The 12,012-nt window shown below is 40.9% G+C and overlaps 1 protein-coding gene across 1 annotated transcript; it reads left to right on the plus strand.

Moving 5' to 3' along the window:
* The first annotated feature begins 592 nt into the window (after positions 1-592).
* Positions 593-11,695, plus strand: LOC121635163 (glycoprotein hormone beta-5-like). The gene is made up of 3 exons (XM_041978248.1): positions 593-609; positions 1,036-1,234; positions 11,541-11,695. Exons 1-3 carry the CDS (start codon positions 593-595, stop codon positions 11,601-11,603), a joined length of 279 nt encoding a protein of 92 aa, XP_041834182.1. The 3' UTR covers positions 11,604-11,695.
* Positions 11,696-12,012: the final 317 nt, after the last annotated feature.

A 12,012-nucleotide genomic window follows, 5' to 3' on the forward strand; every position in this document is an offset into this window, starting at 1 on the left:
GTTAAGTAAAGCACAGCAGCATTTCATCCCTGTTGATGGGAAAGTCTCGGCTAAAGCTGGTAAAGGATCTGGTTATTATGTAAAAGCATTAAGGTTAACTTGTTTTATGAATTGCAATACTTGTTATAACCTGTCAAGCTTGATTCCACTTTTTAATATGTATTATTGACGTGAATTATATTGTTAAAAAGAACCAATACTTTTTTTTATATAAATAAAACTGGACTAAAATCTTTTTAAGTTTTCCTCCACATAAAGCTATCAAACTAAGAAATGACTAAAACTAATAAGCATTTTCGTCCTGAAGACTAAAACTAAGAATAAAACTGAGATGCCTGCCAAAAACAACACTGTGCACCAGTGCACAAAGCAAGGTCCATAAGGACATGGATGAGCGAGTTTGGTTGGATGAACTTGATTCGCCTGCACAACCTGATAGAACACCTTTGGGATGAAGTGGAGCAGAGGCTGAGAGCCAGGCCTTCTGGTCCAACATCAGTGTCCAACCTCACAAATGTGCTTCTGGAGGAATGGAGTAGCTGCCCACCTTTTATTCATGAATGGTTCAGTTAAAATACAGAACTATGGAATAATGAATGAAGCCATGAAGTCAGTGGTTCAGTGTCGACTGGAGTCAAAACTCTTCTGCTGCTAATGTTAATTCCCATGATGATGTTTGCTCCCTGGTCCAGCAGCAGAAGTTAAATCTTGGTGTGATGTTAATATCAGGGTGTTACTCATTGTTAGAAATTGTTAGAACATCCATTTATCTGTTCATCTCTATAAAATTTAATATAACTGAACAAAAAGAAACATTATCAGCTGACTGTGCTGATCAGAAGTCAGTCCCAGCATTACATTCACTCATATGTAAAATCTTCATTGTGATTCAGAAAATATAATATTTTTTTACTCCTGACATTAAGCTGGTAAGGATTTAATGTATTTACATCTAGTCTAAAGTTGGCTGAGACAACTTAAAGCTTTCCTGAAACGGCCATTTCTCCTTCATCTTCACTCCTCTTCTTCCCACAGGAGTTCTGGACTGATGCTCAGCTGCTTCCTGCTCTGGATGTCTCTGCAGCCAGATTCCCGTAATCATGTGTCAGCAGTCAACCTGCGGCGTTTCATTGGTTGTGCAGTTCGGGAGTTTACTTTCCTGGCCAGGAAGCCCGGATGCGGCAGCCTGCACATTACCACCGATGCCTGCTGGGGGCGCTGTGAGACCTGGGAGGTGAGGAGAAGGGAGGCATTTGCTCTGCTGACCTCAGCAGCCTCTGCAGGACCCTCCAGTCATGACCAGTACTGTTCCCGTACCACTGGGTGATGTTACCAGTCAGAACACTCTCCACCACTCCAGTGTAGAACATCCTCATGATTTTCAGACCCTGAACTTCCTCAGTTCATGTGCTTCCAGTTCCTCCTCCCGCCTGTAGAGGACAGTGCCATGGTAACCTCCTTGTTGACCTCCTCCTCAGCTGCGGTGACTAGCAGCTCGTCGGCGTCCCAGATGGCGAGCGGCATCAGCTTGGTGTCCTTCAACAGCTGCGGCCTGGAGGGCATGCACCGACGCTCCTGCTCCGTCTCCAGTGCCGACCAGTGGAGCAACGCCACAGTCATCGCCAACTCCAGAGTCAGCAAAGGTCAGTGTGCAGCTCTGCGAGGGGGCTTAGTAGGCCCCATTGTGGAGCTCTGTGAGGTGACTTAGTAGGTCCCACCGCGGAGCTCTATTAGTGGGCTTAGTAGGCCCCATCGTGGAGCTCTGCGAGAGGGCTCAGTAGGCCCTATCGCGGAGCTCTGCGAGGGGGCTCAGTAGGCCCCATCGTGGAGCTCCATGAGGGGACTTAGTAGGTCCCACTGTGGAGCTCTGTGAGGGGGCTTAGTAGGCCCCACCGTGCAGCTCTGCGAGGGGGCTTAGTAGGCCCTATCGTGGAGCTCTGCGAGGGGGCTCAGTAGGCCCTATCGCGGAGCTCTGCGAGAGGGCTCAGTAGGCCCTATCGCGGAGCTCTGCGAGAGGGCTCAGTAGGACCCTATCGCGGAGCTCTGCGAGGGGGCTCAGTAGGCCCCATCGTGGAGCTCCATGATGGGACTTAGTAGGTCCCACTGTGGAGCTCTGTGAGGGGGCTGAGTAGGCCCCACTGTGGAGCTCTGCGAGGGGGCTCAGTAGGCCCCATCGTGGAGCTCCATGAGGGGACTTAGTAGGTCCCACTGTGGAGCTCCGTGAGGGGGCTTAGTAGGCCCCACCGTGCAGCTCTGCGAGGGGGCTCAGTAGGCCCCATCGTGGAGCTCTGCGAGGGGGCTCAGTAGGCCCCATCGTGGAGCTCCATGAGGGGACTTAGTAGGTCCCACTGTGGAGCTCTGTGAGGGGGCTTAGTAGGCCCCACCGTGCAGCTCTGCGAGGGGGCTTAGTAGGCCCTATCGCGGAGCTCTGCGAGAGGGCTCAGTAGGACCCTATCGCGGAGCTCTGCGAGAGGGCTCAGTAGGCCCCATCGTGGAGCTCCATGAGGGGACTTAGTAGGCCCCACCGTGCAGCTCTGCGAGGGGGGACTTAGTAGTCCCCACTGTGGAGCTCTGCGAGGGGGCTTAGTAGGCCCTATCGCGGAGCTCTGCGAGGGGGCTGAGTAGGCCCCACTGTGGAGCTCTGCGAGAGGGCTCAGTAGGCCCCATCGTGGAGCTCCATGAGGGGGCTTAGTAAGCCCCATTGTGGAACTCTGCGAGGGGGCTTAGTAGGCCCTATCGCGGAGCTCTGCGAGGGGGCTGAGTAGGCCCCACTGTGGAGCTCTGCGAGAGGGCTCAGTAGGCCCCATCGTGGAGCTCCATGAGGGGGCTTAGTAAGCCCCATTGTGGAACTCTGCGAGGTGACTTAGTAGGTCCCATCGATGAGCTCTATTAGTGGGCTTAGTAGGTCCCACCGTGGAGCTCTGCGAGAGGGCTCAGTAGGCCCCATCGTGGAGCTCTGCAATGGGGCTCAGCAGGCCCCATCGTGGAGCTCTGTGAGGGGGCTTAGTAAGCCCCATTGTGGAACTCTGCGAGGTGACTTAGTAGGTCCCATCGATGAGCTCTATTAGTGGGCTTAGTAGGTCCCACCGTGGAGCTCTGCGAGTGGGCTTAGTAGGCCCTATCGTGGAGCTCTGCAAGGGGGCTCCACGATGGGGCCTACTGAGCCCCCTCGCAGAGCTCCGCGATAGGGCCTACTGAGCCCTCTCGCAGAGCTCCGCGATAGGGCCTACTGAGCCCGCTCGCAGAGCTCCGCGATAGGGCCTACTAAGCCCCCTCGCAGAGCTCCACGGTGGGACCTACTAAGTCACCTCGCAGAGTTCCACAATGGGGCCTACTGAGCCCCCTCATGGAGCTCCACGATGGGGCCTACTGAGCCCTCTCGCAGAGCTCCGCGGTGGGACCTACTAAGTCACCTCATAGAGCTCCACGGTGGGGCCTACTAAGTCCCCTCGCAGCGGGGGCACAAATAAGCACCTCAGTTTTTACATCATTAAGTTGAAGAAAGTTATCATTCATCCAGCTCCTGACAGCATCCAAACACCCAAGCATGATCTGAATCTTAAAAACATCCTGAGGTTTAAAAGAAATAAAAAGCTGAATATCTTCAGCATAACAATGATGAGAAATATCTTTAAAAGACTGGTTTTTGTCCTGCTTGTGGGTCTGTTTCCAGTTGTTCTGAGCTTGGTTTTGGGTCAGTTCGGAGGAGAATTGAACTAGTTTTGGACTTGGTCTGAAGCTGGTTTTCAGCTTTGGGTGGTAGTTATAGAGAGGTCTTAATTATGTTTTGTAAAAGTTTTGTAAGGATTAAACTGGTTTAAAGCTAATCTGGGTTTGAAATGGATTTTCGGTGGTTTTGTGATATTTTCTTAAACAGGTTTCAGACTGACGACCCTGAATTGGATTAAGACATATAGAAAATGATGAAATGAGACTTCAGACTGGTTTAACGGTGGTTTGTGACTAGATGCTAAACCAGTCTTGCGTGTGGGCTTTACAGCCTTTCAGTTAAAGATTTAAAACAATGATTTGGAACAAACTCTAACATCTGAGAATTAAAAATTATCAGTGGCTGCTCATTAGACAGAAACTTCAACTACTTTTTATAGTGTTGTCAGATTATTTTTTATTTTTAATCAAACAGCAACCGTGAGTTACAGCTGAGATGACCCTCCTAAGGAAAAAGCAACCTGGGTGAGTGATACAGAAAATAATGTAGCAATGTACAGATGATTTTTACTGATTTAACACAAGTAACAACCAGGAAAACATTTACACTGAAGAAGCTCTGCAGTAAGGATTCATTGTTGTATTACCTCTGACACTGTTGTTTACTATCTAACTGATTCTTGGCCAAGTTACCAAAAATGTAAACCAATATTAATCTTATGTTCCTTTAGAAAACTCTGTTGAGTTAAAAGATGCATTTTCCTTTTATTGTTTTAAAGACAACATATTGTAAACGTTTGATATTTGATCTGAAGACATTAATGGAACACATTAGTGTCCAGTTTTCACTCTGCTTTTAATTTTGTAATTATTAATGAAAATAACCAAACAAGCTCACAATGTGTTGCTATATGTTGAACTTATAGATCTGCTATTTTCTTGTGTGACATTTTTGTATGATGAAGTAGGAAATCAATTTATGAAAAAAGTTGAAATATAGAACCAAAGGTTTCTGCCCAACAGCAGTTAAGTAAAGCACAGCAGCATTTCATCCCTGTTGATGGGAAAGTCTCGGCTAAAGCTGGTAAAGGATCTGGTTATTATGTAAAAGCATTAAGGTTAACTTGTTTTATGAATTGCAATACTTGTTATAACCTGTCAAGCTTGATTCCACTTTTTTTTTTTTTTTAATTCTTTTTATTAAGTAATCTCAGTCGATCAGAAACAGAAACATTCTGCATTTGTATGGTACAGTTTTTCATTTTTTTTTTTTTTGAAAATAGAATATAATAAATAAACAAAACAAAACGGAGAAAGAAAGAAGAAAAAAAATAAATAAATAAAATAAAAAAATAAAAAAGAAAAAAGAAAATTACATATACATACATGTATATACATATACACACATACACATACATACACACATATATACACACACATACATACATACACACATGCATATACATATACATACATATACACATACATAAACATACACATACATACATACACACATATATACACACACATATACATATATATACACATACATACATTGGTCCCCTAACTACCCTCCCCTTCCCTATAATTCTCTGTATTTGCTTATAATTTATATGATTTAACCAATACATTTGACAAAGACTCTTATACATCATGGGTAAAACAATTCTGTAATATAGGATTATAATGATCCAAATATGTTCAATTCTGTCTCCCTAGTCCATTTTCATTAGGATGTTCAGAAAGGGGGTCCATATTTGATCAAACTTTGTTAATGTCCCTCGTATTGCATGTAGAATTTTTTCAGGAGTACAATATGACGACAGTTCATTAATCCATTGTTTCTTGCTTGGAGGGACTGTAGATTTCCAGTTTTTGAGTATACATTTTTTTGCTGCAGAGGATGCCAAAAGAACGAAATATTTCTTACATGAAAGTAACTGTAATGATGAAACATCTCCAAGTATCCATATTTTAGGGTCCGGATTTAAAGATAGACCACACACCTCTGATGTTACTTGGATCACATCATTCCAATACATTTGCAATTGTGTACAACTCCAGAACATGTGTAGTAAATCCCCAACATAAATTTTACACCTTTGACATTTATCGGTAACATCCGCATATGATTTATTCAATCTATATGGTGTGAAATATATTCGATGGAGGATGTTGAATTGAATTTGTCTATGTTTAGTAGAAACTAGTAGGGTCTGGAATGAATTTAATAACCTACTCCAATTTTCATCCTCGTATATACAGTTCAATTCCGATTCCCATTTCTCTTTTTTTAAACTTATCTTATAGGCTGGTAAGTTATCTATCACCGTTTTGTAAAGACAAGAAATAAGGCCTTTCGTGTTAGTACGTTTGGGATCATATAGACATTTTTCATATAAAGTTTCCTGTGGTTTATTTGGATATATTTCTGAGGTTAAAGATTTGATCCAATGCCTGATTTGTAAATATTTAAAAAAAACTGTGTCCTGGTAAATTATAAAGTTCAGATAATTGATTAAAGTTGGCAAAAACATTGTCAATATAAAGGTTACTAATTGTTGTAATACCCTTTCTACCCCATATTTGGAGTATACCATCTGCTATGGGTTTAGGAATATTGGGATTATCTCTGAGAGGGGTATTACTGAATGTTTGTAATTTCATATTTATAATTGAATGTAATTCGTGCCATACATCATAAACGTTTATGGTAAGAGGGTTTGATGTTATCGTTCTGAGTATTTTTTTTGAACCCACAAAGGGAATGTTTGATAATGGTATAGGTTTAATTTCTTGTTGTTCTATCGAAATCCATCTTACATCCTTTCCTTTTGAAAAAGTCCACATCCAAAGAATGCGGAATTGTGAAACTAAATAATAAAGTCTAAAATTGGGTAAATTTAGGCCACCTTTAGAGTAAGGGGCTTGTAATATCGAGAGTTTAATTCTAGGGATTTTTTTTTTCCATAAGTATGCTGATATTAATTTATCCAAATCTTTAAAGAATTTTTTGGGAATTTTAAAGGGTATACACTGAAATAAATATATAAATTTGGGTAAAATATTCATTTTTATTGTATTAATTCTGCCAATTAGGGATAAAGGAAGGTCCATCCAGCGCTCCAGTTCGGTTTTGGATTTATTAAATAATGATTTGTAATTCTCCTGGAAGACCTTCTCGGGAAAAGAACTAATGTATATACCAAGATATATAAAACCATCAAAGCACCATTTAAAGGAACCAGGGAGTAGTTTTATCTCTTGTTTTGTCATATTAATTGGGTATGCTTCACTCTTGGTATAGTTTATTTTGTAGCCTGAAATTGCACTATATGCATTAAAGCATGCTAGAAGAGATGGAAAAGTTTTTAATGGTTGGGTTATAAATACTAATAAATCGTCTGCGTATAATGCTAATTTATGTTCTTCTGTGCCTATTTTCACACCTATGATGGATGAATCTATGCGTATTGCTATAGCCAGTGGTTCAATAGCAATGGAGAATAGAATGGGGGAACTTGGGCATCCTTGTCTACAGCCCCGGAAAAGTGTAAAGGGATTCGATAGAATCCCGTTAGTCACAATCTGTGACTGGGGGCCATAGAAAAGTGTTCTCACATATTTAATAAATGTTTCCCCAAAGTTCATAGTCCTCATAGTCTAAAAAAGAAAGGCTGGTTCTATTCTATCAAACGCTTTTTCCGCATCCATAGAAAGTATTACTAAGGGGAGGTTTTCTCGTTTGGCAATATTCATAGTGAGAAATAATCTTCGCAGGTTGTCTGCTCCCTGTCTGTTCTTCACAAAACCTGTTTGATCTGCATGGATAATTGTAGGGATAACAGGTTCTAATCGCGATGCTATTATTTTAGACAGCACCTTATAGTCTGAATTTAATAAACTAAGAGGTCTGTAATTTCCACATATTTGTGGATCTTTTCTGGGTTTTGGAAGCAATGTTATGGTTGCTAGTCTTAACGATGGGGGTAAAGTTTCTTTTTCAAGTGCCTTTTTAATCATATTTGTAAGTGGTATTAATAATTTATTCGAAAATGTCTTAAAATATTCAATAGGAAACCCATCAGGTCCTGGGGCTTTATTATTTTGTAAAGAATTAATAGCAAGTAGGACTTCATCCTCGGTAATTTCCCTTTCCAGTATGTCTTTATCAGTTTTATTGATCTCAGGTATAGGAAGTTGACTCAAGTATTGTTTTATTCCTGTATCGTCTAAATCAGAACTATATAGTGATTGATAATATTTAGTAAATTCCTGATTTATATCATTTACATTTTCCAACTGTCTACCATCCTCTGTTTTAATACTTTGAATAAACTTCTCATTATCTTTCTTTTTTATCTGCCATGCCAGTAATTTGCTTGTTTTATTACCGAATTCATAATAATGATAGTTAGTTCTTGCCATTGCTGCCTCGGCTTTACTTGTGCATAAATTATCGTATAAAATTCTATTTTGTTTTAAGGTGCCAAGTATTCCTGCTTGTTTTGTTCTTGAATGATCAATCTCCAGATCTCTTATTTCTTTTTCTAGTTCTGTAAGTTGTTCTTTCTTTTGTTTATTCTTGTATGAAACATATGAAATGGTATGTCCCCTCATGAAAGCTTTAAGTGCTTCCCATATGTCAGAGTCCGAGGCAGAATTTAAGTTTGCATCTAGATATATGTCTATTTTGGTATTCATAAATGAGATAAACTCTGAATCTTTTAATAAATATTTTTGAAATCTCCATGTGGGGGTATAGGGTTCAGATTGGCAGAGTTCCAACTCCATTTGTATGGGATTATGGTCTGAAATCGTGGCTGCCAAATATGAACACAGTTTGATTTGGGATAAAAATGAATTTGAAATCAAAAACATATCAATTCTTGAATAAGTATTATAAACATTAGAGTAACAAGAATAGTCTTTAATAGTCGGGTTGCGCACTCGCCATACATCACCAAGTCTTAGTTCTTTCATACCTTGAGTCAAAGCCTTTGCAGATTTAGTTAATGCATCAGTTTTTGAATTAGAACGGTCCATTAAAGGATTTAACACTAAATTATAATCCCCTCCCATGATATATGGGGCGTCAAATTCTGCTAGTTTTAAAATTAAATCATTAAAGAATTGTGGATCATCCAGATTTGGACCATATAAAGATACCAATATAACCCTTGTTGTGTTTATTATACAATCAATCAAGACAAACCTGCCATATTTATCTTGTTCTTTGGACTTTAATTGAAATCTGAGATTTTTATTAATAAGCAGAGCTACGCCTCTAGCATTAGATGAAAATGAGGAGAAAAATACATGGCCGACCCATTCTCTTCGTAATTTTAAGTGTTCTATATGTGTGAGATGGGTCTCTTGAATAAATGCAATATCCGTATGTTGTTTTTTAAGATAGGTCAATACTTTCTTCCTCTTAATGGGCGAGTTAATCCCTCTTACATTTAATGAAATGCATTTTATTTTCCCACTCCTATTCATTTCCCTTTTTTAGATATTGTATAACTGTTGTATTTTGACTAGTCATCAACATTAGGTACAAAAACAATTTCTGAGTCTTTGTCAGGTGTTTACCATCTTCCGCAAATACAAGCTTGTCCTTAAATGATATGTATCCCATTGTGTTCCCCTTATATAAAAAAAGGAAAGAAAAATAAAAAAACAAAAACAAACCACTCTTGAAAACCCCTTTAAAAAAAAAAAAAACACAGAGTGGATGGGGTAGCATCACCTTACATTGAGGGGTCCTCAGCAGTTTTCTTGATATATCCATATCAGTTTTAATATACTGCTGCTCCATAATAAAGAAGAGAATGTAATATAATAAATATATTTCCTCATCAGGTAATATTTACTGAATGAGAGAGAAAACAGAAGATTGGTGAAATCAATTCAATTTTCGATTCATCTTGGGATATCTGTTACTTAGTATAACTTCATTGTACCAGATCCATCTTGGAAGTGTCTTACCCCTCTTCGCCAACAGTAGTTAGGAAAGTTTCAACTTCAGCTGGTGTTGAGAAAAGTTTATAACCTCCTCCATGTCGTATCCTGAGTTTAGCTGGATATCGGTTAGCATATTCAATGTTTTTCTCCCGTAGTTTTTTCTTCACTTCGTTAAAGGCAGTCATCTTTTGTTGCACCTCGATACTGTAATCCGCGTAGAAGGAGATTCGGTTGTTATCCAGCAAGACGGTTCCCTTTTCTCTAGCCAGGCGCAACACCTTATCTTTATCTCTGATGTTCCGAAACTTCACAAGGATGGGTCTGGTTCGGCCTGTTGGTCGTCCCAAGCGATAGGCCCTCTCGATAGTAATCGGGGTAGAAAAGTGTTCCTCACCAAAGAGTCGGGGAAAAAGTTGCTCCACATAGTCCACCAAGTTGTCACCCTCTTTCTTCTCCGGGACATTTACAATTTTTATGTTTGATCTTCTGTTTTGATTTTCTAAGTCGTCGACCTTGTCTTTGAGAAATGTTATTTCTTTCTCCATTTTTCCTATGCGGGTTTGTGCATCGGTCATGTTATCTTCATTGGCTCCAATTCTGGTCTCCATTTCCTGCACCTGTGCGGCTAATATTGATATTGATTGTTCAATCTTTGTTAGCGATTGCTGTATATCTTGCGTCTTTTGGTTTATATGCCCGGTTAATTCTTCCTTCGATTCACGGATTACTTTCATCAGTGACTTCAAAGTTAGCTTGTCCTGGTCTGCCGCCATCTTTGCCGTTTGTTATACTCCGCCTGGCAATTGAATGAAACAAGGTCTCGAAAAATAACTCCAAATTCACTTTGCCCAACACAACTGGTTGGACTAACACTTTAAGTAGTTGATCATCACCATTATTTTAGTTTATAAGCGCTATTTCTGGAGCTGTACGTCGTTACCGCTGAGGTCTAGTCGGAGCTCACGAACACACGTCTGTCCGCTGGCGCTCCATACCCCCCCTCAAAAAAAATTGATTCCACTTTTTAATATGTATTATTGACGTGAATTATATTGTTAAAAAGAACCAATACTTTTTTTTATATAAATAAAACTGGACTAAAATCTTTTTAAGTTTTCCTCCACATAAAGCTATCAAACTAAGAAATGACTAAAACTAATAAGCATTTTCGTCCTGAAGACTAAAACTAAGAATAAAACTGAGATGCCTGCCAAAAACAACACTGTGAACCAGTGCACAAAGCAAGGTCCATAAGGACATGGATGAGCGAGTTTGGTTGGATGAACTTGATTCGCCTGCACAACCTGATAGAACACCTTTGGGATGAAGTGGAGCAGAGGCTGAGAGCCAGGCCTTCTGGTCCAACATCAGTGTCCAACCTCACAAATGTGCTTCTGGAGGAATGGAGTAGCTGCCCACCTTTTATTCATGAATGGTTCAGTTAAAATACAGAACTATGGAATAATGAATGAAGCCATGAAGTCAGTGGTTCAGTGTCGACTGGAGTCAAAACTCTTCTGCTGCTAATGTTAATTCCCATGATGATGTTTGCTCCCTGGTCCAGCAGCAGAAGTTAAATCTTGGTGTGATGTTAATATCAGGGTGTTACTCATTGTTAGAAATTGTTAGAACATCCATTTATCTGTTCATCTCTATAAAATTTAATATAACTGAACAAAAAGAAACATTATCAGCTGACTGTGCTGATCAGAAGTCAGTCCCAGCATTACATTCACTCATATGTAAAATCTTCATTGTGATTCAGAAAATATAATATTTTTTTACTCCTGACATTAAGCTGGTAAGGATTTAATGTATTTACATCTAGTCTAAAGTTGGCTGAGACAACTTAAAGCTTTCCTGAAACGGCCATTTCTCCTTCATCTTCACTCCTCTTCTTCCCACAGGAGTTCTGGACTGATGCTCAGCTGCTTCCTGCTCTGGATGTCTCTGCAGCCAGATTCCCGTAATCATGTGTCAGCAGTCAACCTGCGGCGTTTCATTGGTTGTGCAGTTCGGGAGTTTACTTTCCTGGCCAGGAAGCCCGGATGCGGCAGCCTGCACATTACCACCGATGCCTGCTGGGGGCGCTGTGAGACCTGGGAGGTGAGGAGAAGGGAGGCATTTGCTCTGCTGACCTCAGCAGCCTCTGCAGGACCCTCCAGTCACGACCAGTACTGTTCCCGTACCACTGGGTGATGTTACCAGTCAGAACACTCTCCACCACTCCAGTGTAGAACATCCTCATGATTTTCAGACCCTGAACTTCCTCAGTTCATGTGCTTCCAGTTCCTCCTCCCGCCTGTAGAGGACAGTGCCATGGTAACCTCCTTGTTGACCTCCTCCTCAGCTGCGGTGACTAGCAGCTCGTCGGCGTCC

This window comes from Melanotaenia boesemani, chromosome 24 (genome assembly GCF_017639745.1).
Source record: "Melanotaenia boesemani isolate fMelBoe1 chromosome 24, fMelBoe1.pri, whole genome shotgun sequence".
Lineage (NCBI taxonomy): Eukaryota > Metazoa > Chordata > Actinopteri > Atheriniformes > Melanotaeniidae > Melanotaenia > Melanotaenia boesemani.